We start from the raw sequence: 19,355 nt of genomic DNA on the forward strand, positions 1-19,355 counted from the left end.
TGTTAGCTTTCTGTTAGCATCTTTAATGCCAACGGGTTGGTTTTGACCCATGCCTTCAGTCAGCTATAAAATACACTAATAAATATTACTAATCATTAAAGTTAGTTTTTGTTATGGGCGTCTGAGTCTTTTTTGTGTCAGTATACCTCTAGATTTGACTTTTTTTTAATTGTAAAATGATTCTCAAGGGTAATAAGAAAACATGATATGAAACATATTTTTTTAACTACGTTCGTGTCAGACATAGACCTGTAACATGGTTCACTAGGTTTGTGTTAAATGTTTATGCCAATTACAATTACAAAGTCAATTATATGAACTTAGTTACAGTTCAGTTTTGGTTACAACAGCAACAGATTTTTAAATTACAATTGTAATTATGTTATTGTGATTAATTACAAATTTCGCGATTACAATTATAATTGACCCCAACCCTGGTGTGTTTGTGTGTGCGTTTACGCTCAGACTCTGTGTGCGTGTGTGTGTGTTCAGCCTCTTTGTGTGTTTGTGTGTGTGTGTGTGCAGGTCCAAGGTGAAGGAGTGGTGAACAAAGACCTGCCCAGCTGTTGGGAGTGCCCCAAGTGTGTGCAGGGCATCACTGACCCAGAGGTAGACTCGTGCGTGCTCGCGTGCACCCTGTGTGTGTGGCTATCCAAGCTAACCATGGTGTCTCCTCTACTTTGATCATTGCCCATTTCATGTCTTTCATGATGTCATTGTGGACCTGTCTGCATCAGTCTTCAGGCAGCGATGAGCTGTCACACTGGTCCTCATGCTGGGTCTCAGGACCTCTGCGGCCCCTCTTCCTCCTCTTCCTCCTCCTCCTCTTCCTTCCTTCCTGCTCCTCTTCCTCCTCCTACTCAGCATCAATTCTCTTAGTGGCGGTCCCTCTGCCTTCTCAGCCAATCAGCTTGAGACTGGTGAGAGGAGCCGCCTGCCTTATGTTCAACCTCCCATCTGGGTAAATCCCCAACCTGGTGCTCCCACTTATCCTCGAGTTTGTGCTTCCCACGGAGTCCAACATTGCGGATAAGCACTCAATCACCAGTTGCCAGACTTGCAGGCTTCACGCGCTGGTCGAAACAAGTTTTGTTTTTTCAGCCATCTTCAAAGCATTCTTGGATGCAAGCCTTTAACTCTGCTCTAGCCGCAACCTCAAGTTCTTCACATAGTCAGAGTGAGAGATAAAGGGTGTTTCTCGCACATAAGCTGAGAACCCAGTCACCTCTCTCCGAGTGAAATTATATGCATGGACAAGGGGTTTCATGTATTCTCGCCACTTGGACTTCTGTTTTCTTTCAAATATTCCTAGCATACTTAAGAGGGTGCGGTTAAAACGCTCAATGGGATTCCCCCTTGGGTGATGGGGTGTTGTTCATGTTTTTTGGATGCCAGCAACACTGCAGAGCTCCTTAATCAGCTTAGATTAAAAATCCGGACCCTGATCAGAATGTAAGCGCTCAGGGATACCATAATGGACCATGAAATCATTCCATAAACACTTTGCCATGGTTTTAGCTTTTTGGTTTGGCATTGGGATCGCCACAGCAAATTTAGTAAAATGATCAGTCAGCACTAGAATGTCTTTGGTGTTGCTGTTGTTTGGCGCAAGTGCATGAAAATCCTTACAAAGTAGCAACAGGGGATGATTAGTTTTAATGTTAACGAGAGGAGCTGCTTTTTCTGGTAGTGCCTTGCACCGTACACACCTGCCACAAGTTTTGATGAACTGCTCCACATCAGCTGCCATCTTCGGCCAGATGAGTTTGCTCTACACTAAAAAAAACAACTCTTTGAATGAACATAAAAAAATAATGAAAAGTATTTCCACATGATTAAATTGCTTTTTTTCCAGCATTTAGCAATTCTGTTAGTCCAACTTGATGCACTTGACTTAGTTCAACTGCTCCCCAGGCGCCGCAAAATGGCTGTCCACTGCTCCTCTGGGATGGGTTAAATGCAGAGGACAAATTCCATTAATGTAATAACATTACATGGCCAATTAAAGGCGAAAGCCACGATTTAATCTTAATCTTGTATTAGGGTTGATTGAACTTATTTACATGTTTGAGTCCTACTCAATTTAGATGTGTTAGGTCAATTAATTCATTGGGGTTGATTTAACTTGTTTCCCAGGGCTAGGACTGACTAAATATAATAGTATTGGACCCACTAATTTCACAGTAGTGAAATTACAAAACTCTATTAAGTTGATCCAACCCAAGTTAAATTAGTTAGCACAACAGAATTGGTTAATGCTGAAAAAAAGCCATTCAATCACATGGAAATACTTTCCATGATTAAATTAAGGCCATTCAAAGAATACAATTTAAGTGTACACACTTTAAGGTTTACAGTGAATAGTATCAAAGTCTACAGACTGCTTGGTGTCAAGTGTAGAAAGAAAAGACAAACAGTAGATATTCCCATAAAAATGTATTTCTCCAATTAAGCAATAATGCAACGTTTTACAAAGGTATTGCACCTGTACGTGCCGGTGACCTTACAGAAACAAAAAACATGTCCATACCACATTTAGGGGACATTTTTCCAATAACATCAATGGGCAGTCTCAAAAGGGCCTTTACAGTATAGAAAACAATTCAAATGTAACTGAGAAAAATAAAAGATAATCAGTGTCAGGGACATATGTAACCGTTAACGGCGCTACAAATCCTCTCACTGTGAATTGCAGTGAGAATGATTCTCTCTTAACTTTACAAACGGCAAAGTAATGTTTTGAGAACTTGTTTCTTTCTGGATAGTCTGTTTCCATCTAGTTCTATTATGATCTTCTGCAATGTTTCGAATGTATATTTTAGCTCTGGAGGGTGGCTAAGGTTTTGAGCATACACAAGAGCATGCAACATTGCATACAGTATATTGAACATAATAATAATAATATTGCATTAGATTAGGAGTTTAATTTCATACCTGAAGTGGTGCAGATTCTGTTTTGTCCTAAAGAAATAATTTTCAGGACAGAATTGTGTTTTTCTTTAAAAATGTAATACCTAAAACATGTAATTATTGAGAATTAAAATACCTTATTCAAAAGGAAGAATTATTTTTATATCATTTTTTATTATCATTATTGTCAATATTGTTAATAATGATATTCTTGTTGTTTGTGGGCCTAAAGTATTTCCAAAATCTATCCTGAATTTTTTATTCATTAGTTTTTTAGCTTATTTTTATTTTTTATTTATTTTTTAACAATTACTATGAATTCAATACCTAAAAAATCTAATTATTAAGTAAGAATTCAAATACGTTATTTTGATATAAAATATTTTATTATTGTTGTTATACATAAAACGTTCATATTTATTTATCACTAAATATTTTATTGGTTTACAAAATAATATTTACAACAATGACATCTACTTAATGATACCTATTATTGTCTTTAATGTCTACAGTGGAGCACACATACTCCACACAACAAAGTCAGGAAGTTTGCTTTGTTCCAAAACAAGTATGCAAAGTCCATGCTTGCACACTCCGCAAGTCCGTTCTTCAAGTTTGCTCTCACGAGTCCGTATCCAGGAGTTCACAAGTACAGAGTATGCATACTTAGAATTGAGAAACGGCCCTTATCTTTCCAAATTCTACAGCTGATTGGAACCCAGAGGAAACCTCATTCATCCCAAATGATCAAAACCTCAGCAAACATAAAAGATAAATTAACATACCATGTATTCCTTCACCAACTTTTCTGGATCTTCATTCAAGTAGACACAAAGACCTTTGAGGACACATTCTTTTCTAATGTCAATGCCGATCACAAAAAAAACAAACAACAAAACATTAGCAACACATCTCAACCTACCAGCAGAGCTGGTTTCACAAAGTTTAGACAACTTTTAACTAGACTCAGAGGAAGTCACAACTTTGAAGCCATTTAGAGATTAGAGTAGTAGTGAATACAGTGGTTCTCCAGATTGTAAACCCTTTTTGAGTACTCTGGCCTTTTCATATATGATGTGTACAATTTCAAAGTGAAGCAAGATCTTTCCTATAAATCTACCCACCTTCAGTTAAATCTATAAAAGTGTACAGGAATTGATTTGAGCATGTCCCTTATTTCCAGAACATCAGAATCAGAATCAACTTTATTGGCCAAGTAATGTACGACTTGGTGATCTGTGCTCTCTCTAATAGTGTAAACATTAAATAATAACAATCAACTAGAAAAACATAATATATAAAATAATATAAACAGTAGTTAGACTAATATGTGCAAAACTAGATAAAATAACAAGATAAGGTAATAATAATAAAATATAATAATAATAAGATAATAGTGTAGTAGTACAGTGATGAGTAGTGCAGGTGAACATTTAAATTAAATAGTATATGTTTATGTACATGAACATTCTCAGTGACAGATTGATCCAGGGTTGTTATGTTTAGTTCCAGGGTTATTTCACAGAAACAGGTCTGACACTCTATGACTGTTTAGTGTTGATCACAGTGACAGCCTGGGGGAAGAAACTGTTTTTATGGAGGGTTGTTTTGGCGTACAGTGATCTGTAGCGTCTGCCGGAGGGGAGGAGTATAAGCAGATTGTGTGCAGGGTGTGAGGGGTCTGCAGTGATGTTATCTGCCCGTTTCCTGACCCTGGACAGGTATAAGTCTTGGATGGAGGGCAGATCAACACCAATGATCTTTTCTGCAGTCCTGATTATCCGTTGTAGTCTGTGTCTGTCTAGTCAAACCAGACAGTGATGGAGGTGCACAGAACAGACTGAATGATGGAGGTGTAGAACATGATCAGCAGCTCCTGGGGCAGGTTGAACTTCCTCAGCTGACGCAGGAAGTACATCCTCTGCTGTGCCTTTTCCTGGTTGTGTCTATGTGGGAGGTCCACTTCAGGTCCTGTGAGATTGTGGATCCCAGAAACCTGAAAGAGTCCACGGTAGCCACTTTGTTATTCAGAATGGTAAGGGGGGAGTGGGGGGGGATTTCTCCTGAAGTCCACTGTCATCACCACAGTCTTGAACGGGTTCAGTTACAGATGTTTCTGACAGCACCAGAGAGCCAGCTGTTCCACCTCCGTCTGAAGGCAGACTCGTCCCCGTCCCGGATGAGACCGTTGACGGTGGTGTCATCTGCAAACTTCAGGAGTTTCACAGAGGGGTCCCCTGAGGTGCAGTCATTGGTGTAGAGGGAGAATAGCAGTGGGGAGAGAACACACCCCTGGGGGTTGCCAGTGCTGAGTGACCGGGTGCCAGATGTGATGCTTCCCAGCCTTACTTGCTGCTTCCTGTCAGACCTACCAGGCAGCCGACGGCAACCGCAACCACCGGAACAGCTAGCGCCGCCCCCCAGCAAACAGTATCATCTCGAAGCACCAAGCAACCCCGCCCCAACCCCGATACACATTGCGGGCCACCAAAGAGGGTAGATGGCGCAGACGGGCAAGCGGCACAGCAGACCCACTCCCCAGACGCAACCAGGCACCAGCCACACCCCCCAGCAGTCCAGGGGGCGACCCCCGCCGCACGCCAGCCCGAAGCGCCCCCCCCCCCCCCCCCCCCGCCGCAACAGGGAGCAGCCGGGCAGGAGAGAAGCCCGCGCCCGCATCAGGGCGCGCACAGGCCCGCAGGGCACCACGGTGCAACGCCCTCTACAGCCCCCCCCCCCCCCCCCCCCCGACAAGAGAGGACACCATCAGCTGCCCAAGCAGGGCCATCCCGCCACCCACCAACCGACAAACGGGCGAACCTAAGCACTCCCAGCCAGGTCCCGCCAACCCACACCAAGTGCCACCAGCAGAGGCCACACACGCGCCGACACGAGACACCCCCCCGACGCCAGCACAGCCCGGAGGACGGCGGGCTCCCGGCCACCCGCCCCACCCCGCCAAAGGCAGCGCGGCACCACACCGAACGGCAGCCAGTTCCCGGATGGACTACTGCTAATTCTATATAGTATTTCATTTGCATTTATATAAATGACAATGGATTTTGGCTTACCATTTCCATGTGCTGCCAAAGGACGGTCTTCTTCCCATGATTCCTTGTGAAGTATCGCGAGACCGGTGTCTTCTCGTGCAATGTTCGCTTTGCTTTTCCCGCCCACCATAGGAATGCAATTGCCGCACTTTATGGCAAAATGAATGAATCTAATTCATGTTTAGTTGTCTGATTCCATGCATCCTGATCATGATTGAATCATGTTCATCTTGGAAACATGAAAATATAGCTTACACAATACATGTTACACTTTAGTTAACGTAACAGCTCACCAGTTTCCTTTTTTTTGAGTGTACTCCTAAGTGCCCCATATCATTATGGAGGCTCTTTAGGACAGTCGATCTTAACCCAGGAGGCAGGACGAGCTGATAGAGAATGTGGTCTGTTACTTGCCGCTTCCTGTATAAAACACCATCCTCCAGCTCCAACTGATTCCACTCACGCAGCAATAAAGGGAGCTCAGGCAGTTCCCCTCGAACAGTGGGTGGAATTTTCTCTCCAGTTTCAAGCTGATGGATGAGCTCACGCAGTGCAGGATCAGCACATTGTTCTTCCCGTAACTCATTGTGGGTTAGCGATGGGACATATGACTCCTCTTTTCCAAAACAATCAGGAATGACTTCGAATGACTCAACTAGAGTGACGTCAGTCGGAACCATGATGGGATTGTGGTGTGTTCTCACCAGGCCGCTTTGACAAATGGCATCCACAACATCAGGAGAGATTTCTTCGGCTTCTTCTAAGTCTTTTATTTGCTCTGCAAGACAGTGGACGAGATCCTACTCCTTACAGGAATAAGGCTCATCTGGAACCTGGAAATGGCAGCGCCGAGATAGAGCATCAGCTTCAAAGTTGTGTTTGCCTGCCCGGTACTGCATTTTAATGGAGTAGGTTGAAAGTGCAGCTAACCACCGATGGCTTGTGGCATCAAGCTTTGCAGCAGTTAACACATATGTAAGAGGGTTGTTGTTTGTGATCACAGTAAAGTTGGCCCCATAAAGATAGTCATGTATCTATTGTCACACCCCATTTTAAGGCCACAAATTCAAGTTTGTGAGCCGGATATCAACACTCACTGGAAGACAGGCCTCAGCTTACATAGGCAATGACCCTGAGTTGGCCATTCTGCTCCTGGTATAACACTGCTCCCAATCCTGTTATGCTGGCATCTGTGTGCAGTATGTAAGGCAACTGTGGACAATTATGTCGTCCAACAATACTAGGACCTCTCTAAGATTTAATTTTCCCATACACCTGCTTCATGAGCCTCTGAAATGTCCTGGGGGCATTTGTTACCCCCTGAGGCATTCAGTTCCATTCCCAGAACCCCAAGGGCGTAACAAAAGCAGTCTTTGCCTTATCTTCTTCGGCCATTTGCATCTGATAATACCCAGATTTCAGATCCAAGACAGTAAACCACTTTGAGCCTGTTAACGCGTAGAAGGACTCCTCAAGGTTTGGGAAAGCATAGGCATCTTTGACAGTTTGCAGGTTTAGTTTGTGGTAGTCAATACACAACCTTACATCACCATTCCGCCTATGGACAATGACAATCGGGGATGCATACGGCGACTCAGACTCTCTGATAACACCACATCTTGTTTCGATTTGTTTGTCATGATCACAGGAATTTTTTACGGAGCACAAGTTGGGAGAGTGACGAGGCAGCGCTGGACATGAAGCCCTCCAGGAAGTGGTGATGGTGGATGTTCAATTACAGCCCATGAAACAGGAGGTGGCCTATTCACCTTGACAGAGTCCTGCACCAGCTTACATTGTTGATTTCCTATACACATCAGTGAAGGCTAAGTAGATGCTAATATTTAGCACTGTAGCAATCACTCACCAGTTCACTTGTGATCTAGCCCCTCTAAGACAGCGAACTATGTCCACAGAGGTAGCGATAACGAGAGAAGGTTGGAAGGCATAAGAGTTTTAACCTCACTGCTTTTAATAAACCTTTAAAAGCTAAGTAGTTACCTGTAAGGTATGGATGTAACGATTAATCATAAGGCAGTTAAAAATCGATTCATAGGTATCACGGTTGATATCGATTTTCTGAAAATTTAATCACAGTACTTTTTTTAACCAGCAGAGGGCACTATCCACAAGTGTAGGCGGCGGGCGGAGTCTGCTGCTACTTTCTTTCTGGCTGCCTTCTACTCTTAAATATGTTAATAAATGATTCATTATCCCTTAAGCACCGAAAGAATATCTGTAATATTACTTGAATATCTGTAAAAGTCACGTTTTTCTATTAGCTCTGTCTGCTAGCATAGCATCTCTGCTTCACTGCAAGATATCTGCATGCCAACCGACCACTGTATTACCAGCGCCCTCTGCTGGTCCTAACAAATATGATGTATATCAGTGCAATGACGGTTTTTTTTTTTTTTTTAAAGTCCAATTGTTAAGGCACAAAATACATTTTCAGTTGCACTTTTAAAAAGAAAAAGAACTATTATGCAGTTTTGCATTGTTTATTATAGAACCAGAATTTAAATTAATAGGCTTCTTCATTTGTATTATTCCTTTATTTATTTCATTCAAGATTTATTTTTGGTGAAATTGCATTGTTTTGAATAGTTTATCAAGGAATTCTTTTGACAATGAAAAATAAAAGGAAAATAGTACCGGAATTTTTTTCAGTCATCATTTGACGACAGTCCCATTTTGTAAAATAAATCGTGAGAGAATCGTATCGTGAACCCAGTATCGTGAATCGAATCGTATCGGGAGTTGAGTGAAATGTTACATCCCTACTGTAAGGGTATAGTTGACCGGTTCCCACACACGCTCGTATACCAACAGTGCTGCCATGTTTAAAGGGTAACGTCATACTATGATGTCATAGCACACCAGGAGACCAGAAGTCTCATGACAATTTGAACGGCAGAGTGGGAGGGGAAGCAGCAGAGCGACAGGGTTACACTAAACATGTAGCAGCTAACTCCTCAATGCTAAACATGTAGCAGCTAGCACCTCACAGGGCTCTACACTAACTTTTCTAGTGGCTGCACAGAATTTGGTCGCACCCTTTTTTTCTTTTTTTTTTTTTGAGCAGGGGTGGGGAGAGTGCCTAGCATGCTGATGAATAGTTGACTTAACTGGCGTACCATAATTTTGTATGAAGTAAAGATTGGCAATGACTCGAGATATATTTGCTAAATGTTTTCAGGTTTTAGTGTCAATATTAAGTTTTTTTGCAACAAACAGTGGCTGAAATAACAGGTAATTTATTTTATTTTATTTTTATTTTTTTAGCAGAAATGCTGTACTTGAATTAAGTTAACATTAGCATAACCAACTTAGCATCTGCATTGTTTCACCCCATGAATTAAATTCAGAGGGTCCAGCTCTGATAGTGGGGTCTCCTAACCCTCTTCCCCTGGTCAGGGGTCTGTAACCTTTACTCTACAAGGAACCATTTAACCTCATCTCACCTGGATTAAAGTCCTCCTGGAGCCATAAATACCTTCTCTATGAAGACAATGCAGTGTATTAAATTATATACAGTTAAATTATTTAGAATAATGTTTGATTTAATTTGATTGGATTTTTATTGATTATGTAAATAGAAACTATAAAACAGTTTAAAATAAAATAAAATAAATTGACATCAATAATTAAATAGTATCTTGCATTTTCAAATTCTTACACATCTCAGTTTACATGAACACAATGTTTATAAAGAAGATTTTTTTAGGTAATGTATATGAAAAGCTACAAAAAGTAACATGAATATGATAACACATGATCATGTGATCAACACATGCTAATTACTCATTTCTTGCCACACATCAAACATACATATTTAACCTGTACATTGGTGGTTAAAGGAATCTGTTACCACACAATTAAAATCTGTATTTTTCTTCCAGAATAGTGTTTTTGTTGGTTTAGTTTCTTACCAGGGATTTAAAACTTATAGGGATAGCTCGCCTATTTAAGACATGACGTTGTATGCAATCCTCACCAGCACTATAGTGCATACACATTGTCTCACTCAGTGGTCACCTCCCTGGTCCGAGTTCTGGCCGTTTGAAGTTGGTCAAGAAAGTAGTCCCGGTTAGTTTCCGGGGCCACAAAACTGTGCGTTTTTAATAGAAAAAAATATATGCGTTTGAAAGCTTGATTCATTTACATCACAAAACCGCCCACAAATGCAATACCTCCAGTTTTAATCGGCACTATTTTCTCTTCCGTTTCCATCAATCCGCGCTGCCGTCAACGTCAGCGCGCATGTTCCGATAATAGGGTTTACACACTCTAATAGCAACGACGGAAGACCGAAGCAAGAGAAAGTAAAACGTACGTACATTAACAATGGTACGAACTTGTAAATTCCCAGGTTGTGACCACAAAAATGTGCCGGGATCACCGTTCAGCTTCCATCGTTTTCCAGTTTCTGATATAACTATGAGACAGCTTTGGCTGTTTGCCATCGGCGGAGTCAGACATGTTGTCCGCGAGTCGCGCTATGAACAGCTGATGGGATTAGGCGCACCGATGATGTTGACGGCAGCGCGGATTGATGGAAACGGAAGAGAAAATAGTGCCGATTAAAACTGGAGGTATGAATTTTTTTTATGGGCGGTTTTGTGAAAAAACCCAACAAGATCCACATGAACAAGCATTTAGTGACAGTGAGAAGAAACAACTCTATTTAACAGGAATAAATCTCCATTAGAACCAGGTTCAGAGGTGGCAGCCATCTGCGTGGACTGGTTGTGGTTAGTGGACAGAAGGACCAACAGAACAGGATAGAGAGATAGAACATCAGAATGTTCCAGACTAGTTGAGCCGTGAACCACAGATCAGGAAGTGACATCATCAGGTTCACCTGAAACAGAGCAGAGAGAGAAGGATGAGGAGAAGACACTGACTGCAGAAAAACATTATACATTATTATCAAGTCAGTCTGTCTTGGCCTTGGGCCTCACTCCTAGTGCTTAGTCAGCACTTATTATAAAGGTGATCAATCTCTTCCTGTTTATTGGTAAGATAACAGTGACTCTAAGGTCTGCAAATGTGACCGTTTATAGACGAGCCCATGTCTGCTTTAGTGGTTAGATTATCTGTGGATATCATAACCTAACTATTTTACACTGTTCAGTTTCCACTTCTCTGGAATGTTCTGGAATAAGTGATGTTTTTTATTTTAATACAAAAACACATTTTGTTTTAGAAAGTTTACTAAAAATCCAGAAAATCATGAATATATCTTAGTTAAATGTAAGTTAGTGCTTTGTGAACAATGCGATCATAATATTCTTTATTCATATTACACATTATGGAAACGCCCGGTAAATTTCCAAATTTTACTGGACGTCCTTTCTTCACCTTGCTATCATGCTATCGTTAGCAGCGTAGCCATGTGTCGCGGTGCTTTTCTATTGGCTGATCATGTGGACAGTAGAATCTAGAGCTGATGATGTTTTTCTCTCTTTTTTTGTTTCTCTGCAGGCTAAAGCTGACAGAGGTGACAGCTGCTCAGTGGTGAGTTTTCATTAAATCTCTGAAAAACGTGACTTTGATCAGTTTTATACAATGATTTTTTGTATTGTTGTGTATGAATAACTCACAGGTGACAAAACTTGCAAACGTCTGATTCAATCCAACCTCAGCGTGAATCATACGTGTTTTCATTTCTCATTAATTAGTGTAGATGGAATGTTAGAAACGTGTTGATTTAAGTGATATTAGCCAAAGAGATGAGAAAAACTCACCCATTCATTATTAACCAATTAGTTGTTAGACCACATGTGTCAAACTCATGGCCCGGGGGCCAAATCCAGCCCATTGGAGCATTCAATTCGTCCTGCAGGAGAAAATAGTCCTGACGCTAGTTCTGATATTAGTTCTGATGCTAGTTCTGATGTTAGTCCTGACGCTAGTGCTAACGCTAGTGCTGATGCTAGTGCTGACGTTAGTGCTGACGTTAGTCCTGACGTTAGTGCTGGCGCTAGTGCTGACGCTAGTCCTAACGCTAGTGCTGACCCCAGTGCTGACACCAGTCCTGACCCCAGTGCTGACGCCAGTCCTGACGCTAGTCCTGACGTTAGTGCTGACGCTAGTCCTAACGCTAGTGCTGACGTTAGTGCTGACCCCAGTGCTGTCCCCAGTGCTGACCTCAGTCCTGACGGTAGTTCTGACGCTAGTCCTGACGTCAGTCCTGACCCCTGTGCTGACGCCAGTCGTGACGCCAATCCTGACGCTAGTCCTGACGTTAGTCCTGACGTTAGTGCTGACGTGAGTGCTGACGCTAGTCCTAACGCTAGTGCTGACGTTAGTGTAGATGGAATGTTAGAAAAGTGTTGATTTAAGTGATATTAGCCAAAGAGATGAGAAAAACTCACCCATTCATTATTAACCAATTAGTTGTTAGACCACATGTGTCAAACTCATGGCCCGGGGGCCAAATCCAGCCCCTTGCAGCATTCAATTCGTCCTGCAGGAGAAAATAGTCCTGACGCTAGTTCTGATATTAGTCCTGACGCTAGTTCTGATGTTAGTCCTGACGCTAGTGCTAACGCTAGTGCTAACGCTAGTGCTAACGCTAGTCCTGACGTTAGTCCTGACATTAGTCCTAACGCTAGTGCTGATGTTAGTGGTGACGCCACTGCTGACCCCAGTGCTGACCCCAGTGCTGACCTCAGTGCTGACCTCAGTGCTGACCCCAGTCCTGACGCTAGTTCTGACGCTAGTCCTGATGTTAGTGCTGACGTTAGTGCTGACGCTAGTGCTGACACCAGTGCTGACGCCAGTCCTGACGCTAGTCCTGACGTTAGTCCTGGCGCTAGTCCTAACGCTAGTGCTGACGTTAGTGTTGACACCAGTCCTGACCCCAGTGCTGACGCCAGTCCTGACGCTAGTCCTGATGTTAGTCCTGGCGCTAGTCCTAACGCTAGTGCTGACGTCAGTGTTGACGCCAGTCCTGACCCCAGTGCTGACACCAGTCGTGACGCTACTCCTGACATTAGTCCTGACGTTAGTGCTGACGCGAGTGCTGACGCTAGTCCTAACGCTAGTGCTGACGTTAGTGTTGACGCCAGTGTTGACGCCAGTCCTGACGTTAGTGCTGATGTTAGTGCTGCCGCCAGTGCCGACCCTAGTGCCGACCCTAGTGCTGACGTTAGTCCTGTCTCTGTGCTCAGAAAAGGAAAGCTGCCGCTCTGCTGGACGCTCGTATGGCAAAGATCTACAGACGACAGCAGCACAGCCATGATGGAGACGATTCAGCCAGTGATGATGATCATGAAGGTGTTTATTTGATTCTGATTGGATAGAGCTCAGGCTTTACCTGGTGACACGTACTAACATGTGTGCGTGCGTGCGTGTGTTTGTGCATGTGTGTGCAGTTCATAGAAGAAAAAATGCGCTTCATGCACAAGGAGGGGCCAATTCTAAGAGAGCATTGAATGCCAACAGGAGGGGCCTGCTCAGAGGGGGTGTGGTTCCCAGAGGAAGCTCTGCCTCCACGTTTAAACTGAAGAAGGGCATGAGCCTGAAAGAGGCTGCACGGAGGGGGCGGGGCGTGAGACTGAGGGGGGACTCGAGGATGCAACGAAGGGGAGACGAGTCCGAGGACACGGAAGACGATGATGATGACGATGATGAAGAGGACGAAGAGGAAGAGGACGACAGTGAAGACGGCGACAGAGAGCGACAACATCACAGACGCAGGAGGAGACAAAGGACTGACGATGACGATGATGATGAAGATGACAGCGAAGAGCAGGACTTTAACCTGGAGGATGAAGATATGGAGACATTGGAGGATGAAGAGGAGGATGAGGTGGAGGAGGGGGAGCAGTGGGACTCTGACCCTGAGCCTCCAGTTCTGCTGTTTTCTGACCTGAACGATGACCTGCTGAGTGGCTCCTACCTCACCGTGACCCTGCAGCGCCCCCACAAGGCCAAGAAACACACGGGTAAGAATAATGTCCTTATTAGTAGATCTATGTCCAACTAAACACATAATTATGAACCATATTTATTTTATTAAATGGGACTACTTTACAGTTTTAGAGCCTGTGTACCTCCATCTTGAAATTATGTGATTGATGATGTCCCCCCGTCCCACTGCCTGTATACATCCCATTGTTTTTTATTGGAGTGAAACATTCAGCCTGATTTTTACATCATTTAGCAGCTTTTTATTACAAGAGTAAATCACAGACCGTTGAAGACACACAAACCCTGAGGATAGAAGGAATTTTGGGTGGAAGTCCTTCAACGGTCCTTGATTTCTCTCTAACTTCAGCCAGAGGTCAAACAAACATTGGCAAAGAAATAAACGTTTCTGAGATGAAAATCATCATTTTCACAGCTGAGGTAAAAAAAACAAATAGAATAATGGAGGAAGTGAAATGAGTTTCCATATTGGAACGGACTCAGGCTAAGGTTTGACTTAAATTATCAATAAAGACAAATTATGGTTTAAATGAAATGTTAGTCATCCACAGCCTAAAAGCATAAATCCCTGTTATTTGCAGGTATTGGTAATAACGTGGATTTCTTTAGATTCTTTTTATTTTATATTTTATTTATTAGTTTTTTTTTTTTTTTTTTTTTTTTTTTTGTTTCAAGTGATGCGATGTGAAGTTGTGGTTGTGTATATTGTGCTTATTGTTGAGTTATCAAGCCAGTTTGGTGACCAGTGTGCGGCTTAGGAATAATGGTGGTGGCTGTGAACAGAGGAAGAAGTGAGTGGAAATTCCATAAAACCGGTATTTGGGAACAACGTGTCTATGGTTGAGCCCAGTATGAGTGTTATCCCACAGCCCAAGGCCAGTGCATCCATGACAAATGTATTTCCAAGAACCGCTACTGCAAAACCCACGAGTCGCCCCCGGGCCCGAAGAAGCAGCCAGGCCAGCAGCAAGAGCGGGCAATCTAGGGGCCCCCGGCGACCACCCCACGGCCAAGCAGCCCCCAGAACGCCCCCAAGATCCCAAGCTGAGAGGCAACCATCGCCCCCCCCATACACACCAGAGAAAGCCCCAAGGAGCCAAGGACCCAGCGGACCACGCCACCGATCCAACCCCCAACCCCCAGACCCCCCACCCCATTTTGTGGGGTGGGGGGTCTGGGGGTTTGTGCCTCCATTTGTGGGGAAATTTTTTTATATTTACTAACGTGAACACCTCCATATTTACTATCTTAAACGCCTCCATATTACCGCCACATTTACTAATGTAAACGCCTCGACATTTACGAACTTAAACTCCTCCACAGTTACTAACGTAAACGCCTCCTTATTTACTCACGTAAACTCCTCCTCATTTACTAACGTAAACGCCTCCACATATACTAACCTAAACGCCTCCACATATACTAACGTAAACGCCTCCTCATTTACTCACGTAAACTCCTCCTCATTTACTAACGTAAACGCCTCCACATATACTAACCTAAACGTCTCCACATATACTAACGTAAACGCCTCCTCATTTACTAACGTAACGCCTCCATGCATACTAATGTAAATGCCTCCACATTTACTAACGTAACGAGTCCACATATATTAACGTAAACGCCTCCACATGTACTAACGTAAACGCCTCCACATTTACTAACGTAACGCCTCCACATGTACTAACGTAAACGCCTCCACATTTACTAACGTAAACGCCTCCACATATACTAATGTAACGAGTCCACATGTACTAACGTAAACGCCTCCACATTTACTAACGTAAACGCCTCCACATATACTAACGTAACAAGTCCACATGTACTAATGTAAACGCCTCCACATATACTAACGTAAACGCCTCCTCATTTCCTAACGTAACGCCTCCATGCATACTAATGTAAACGCCTCCACATTTACTAACGTAACGAGTCCACATTTACTAACGTAAACGCCTCCACATTTACAAACGTAAAGCCTCCTCATTTACGAACGTAACGAGTCCACATTTACTTATGTAAACGCCTCCACATTTACTAACATAAACGCCTCCACATATACTAATGTAACGAGTCCACATTTACTAACGTAAACGCCTCCTCATTTACTAACGTAAACGCCTCCTCATTTACTAATGTAAATGCCTCCTCATTTACAAACGTAACGAGTCCACATATACTAACGTAAACTCCTCCACATTTATTATCTTAAACGCCTCCACATTAATGAACGTAAACGTCTCTACATTCACTAACGTAAACGCCTGTTTATTTACTAACGTAAACTCCTCCTCATTTACTAACGTAAATATCTCGTTACTAATGTAACTAGTCCACATTTACTAACGTATATGCCCCCACATTTACTAACGTAAACGTTTCCACATATACTAACGTAAACTCCTCCACATATACTAACGTAAACACCTCCACATATACTAACATAAACGCCTCCACATATACTAAAGTAAACGCCTCCACATATACTAACGTAAACGCCTCCACATATACTAACGTAAACGTCTCCACATTTACTAATGTAAACGCCTCCTTATATACTAACTTAGAAGCCTCCACATTTACTAACGTAAACGTATTCACATATACTAACGTAAACGCCTCCACATATACTAACGTAACGCCTCCACATATACAAACGTACACGCCTCCACATATACTAACGTAAACGCCTCCACATATACTAACGTAAACGCCTCCACATATACTAACATAAACGCCTCCACATATACTAAAGTAAACGCCTCCACATATACTAACGTAAACGCCTCCACATATACTAACGTAAACGTCTCCACATTTACTAATGTAAACGCCTCCTTATATACTAACTTAGAAGCCTCCACATTTACTAACGTAAACGCCTCCACATATACTAACGTAAACGCCTCCTCATTTACTAACGTAACGCCTCCATGCATACTAATGTAAACGCCTCCACATATACTAATGTAAACGCCTCCACATATACTAACGTACACGCCTCTACATATGCTAACGTAAACGTATTCACATATACTAACGTAAACGCCTCCACATATACTAACGTAAACGCCTCCACATATACTAACGTAAACGCCTCCACATATACTAACGTAAATTGCCTCCACATATACCAACGTAAACACCTTCACATTTACTAATGTAAACGCCTCCACATATACTAACTTAAACGTCTCCACATTTACTAACGAAACTCCTCCACATTTACTAACGTAAACGCCCGCTTTTTTACTAATGTAAACTCCTCCACATATACTAACTTAAACGTCTCCACATTTACTAACGAAACTCCTCCACATTTACTAACGTAAACGCCCGCTTTTTTACTAATGTAAACTCCTCATTTACTAACGTAAACGCCTCGTTACTAATGTAACTTCTCCACATTTACTAACGTAAACGCCTCCACATTTACTAACGTAAACGTCTCCACGTTTACTAACGAAACTTCTCCACATTTACTAATGTAAACGCCCGCTTTTTTACTAATGTAAACTCCTTCTCATTTACTAACGTAAACGCCTCGTTACTAATGTAACTTCTCCACATTTACTAACGTAAACGCCTTCACATATACTAATGTAAACGCCTCCACATATACTAACGTAAACGCTTCCACATATACTAACGTAAACGCCTCCACATATACCAACGTAAATTGCCTCCACATATACCAACGTAAACGCCTCCACACATACTAATGTAAACTCCTCCATATATACTAACGTAAACTCCTCCATATATACTAACGTAAACGCCTCCACATTTACTAACGTAAACATTGTAGGGTCATGGGTCACCTTTGGACCTATTCTGTGTCACTTCAGGGTCGTATTTCATTCATATTCTAAACTGATCGAAAAAGCATTCAATATTTATTATTATTATTTAATGTAATATTTTTTTAATGTAATGTGAACGACGACCACACAAAAAATCTGACTTTTTGAAATAAATCTGAATTGTGTATAAAGACCCCACAGAGTGAACGTAGTGGCAGTGTACCCTGGTCTGCAGCCCAAGATTTAACTGTAATTAAATGTATTTAGAACAGCTTTACAGTGGAGTTACAATTACAATTATGACAGCAACATTTTTTTCAATTGCAATTTCAGTTATAATTATGCCATAATCTATACTATAATTCAAGGGAGGTCTGTGTGTGTGTGTGTGTGTGTGTGGATGTGTGTGAGTGAGTTTGTGTGTGGAGCAAATATCTCCCTGACGCAGTGCCAGTTGGACCTGAAACTTGGTCGACGGGTTCCAAATACCCCGAGTGTGTGTATCTGTTATTTTGGAGTAATTTGGTCATTTCAAAATGTTTATTTTAATTTTATTTCACTTCTGGAGGGCCCCGAAATGAAACCTATTCAGCTTTTGACCTCAGGGTGCGAGGGGGGCGCTAGCGCACCATCTGTTGAGAGACGACTTCCGGCATCCGTTTTGAAGGCGAAACAGATGAACTGTGAATCAACTGCTATTCATCCACGTTCCAAATACCCCAAATGTGTGCAGCTGTTATCTTGGAGTAATTTGGTGATGCAAAACGGTCAAAACATTAATTTTATAATTACGGCTCCCTCGGTAAGAGCGCGCCACTTCCGGTTCCGGGTTCATGACGTCACCGTGTTGCAGTTGTTTGGGTTAAAAACAAAAAAAAGATATTAAAAACGTTAATAAGTTAATATTTCATAGTTATTTAATATTATTCCCGTGATTTCAAACTTACTTTAAATCTTGGGTCACACACTTCACTTCCTTCTTCGTCTACATGAGTGTGGGCGGTGCCTGTCCTGATGGTCGTTATCTTATCGCAAACATTCTGCTTCTTCAGACAGAGGAATGTAACGTTATTGTGAGCGGATGGGTCCACTATGATTATTGTTTGTTCTGCGCAACGGTGAGTGTTTCTTTTCATATTCTACTATGTGCTAAGAAAGATGCTAGCAGCTGCAATGTAAACACACACACACACACACACACACACACGGCTGATGCGTGCGTGCACTACATCGGGATGTACATGGTGAACTCACACAGAGCCGTTGAGAGAGATTTGCGACTTTGGTGTTGTAAAACGTTTATTTTTTGTGTTACTTTCGGGTCTCCCTTTTTTACACACAAACACACACACACACACACACACACACACACACACACACACACACACACACACACACACACACACACACACACACACAGTATTATATTATTGTTATTGCTATTCTTATATTATTCTTTTTTTGTATTATTCTTTTATCTTATAGTTACTGGTATTCTCATTGTATTATTATTATTGCTATTACTTTATTATTTTATGTTTTTATTGTATTATAGTTACTGGATTTTTATTTTATTATTTTGCTATTGTATAATTTTACTATTGTATTGAAGTTATTCCTATTCTTATAATAACCATCATATTCTTTTTCATTA

General features: G+C 42.1%; 1 protein-coding gene across 1 annotated transcript in view; it reads left to right on the forward strand.

Moving 5' to 3' along the window:
* Window positions 1-19,355, forward strand: part of LOC114465382 (lysine-specific demethylase 2A-like) — a 32,420-nt gene that overhangs the window by 6,085 nt on the left and 6,980 nt on the right. Inside the window, 5 exon segments of the mRNA XM_028450404.1 lie at window positions 466-609; window positions 11,448-11,480; window positions 13,139-13,244; window positions 13,343-13,915; window positions 17,747-17,750. Of these exon segments, the coding sequence (XP_028306205.1) occupies window positions 466-609; window positions 11,448-11,480; window positions 13,139-13,244; window positions 13,343-13,915; window positions 17,747-17,750 (860 nt within the window).

This window comes from Gouania willdenowi, chromosome 1 (assembly GCF_900634775.1).
Source record: "Gouania willdenowi chromosome 1, fGouWil2.1, whole genome shotgun sequence".
Lineage (NCBI taxonomy): Eukaryota > Metazoa > Chordata > Actinopteri > Blenniiformes > Gobiesocidae > Gouania > Gouania willdenowi.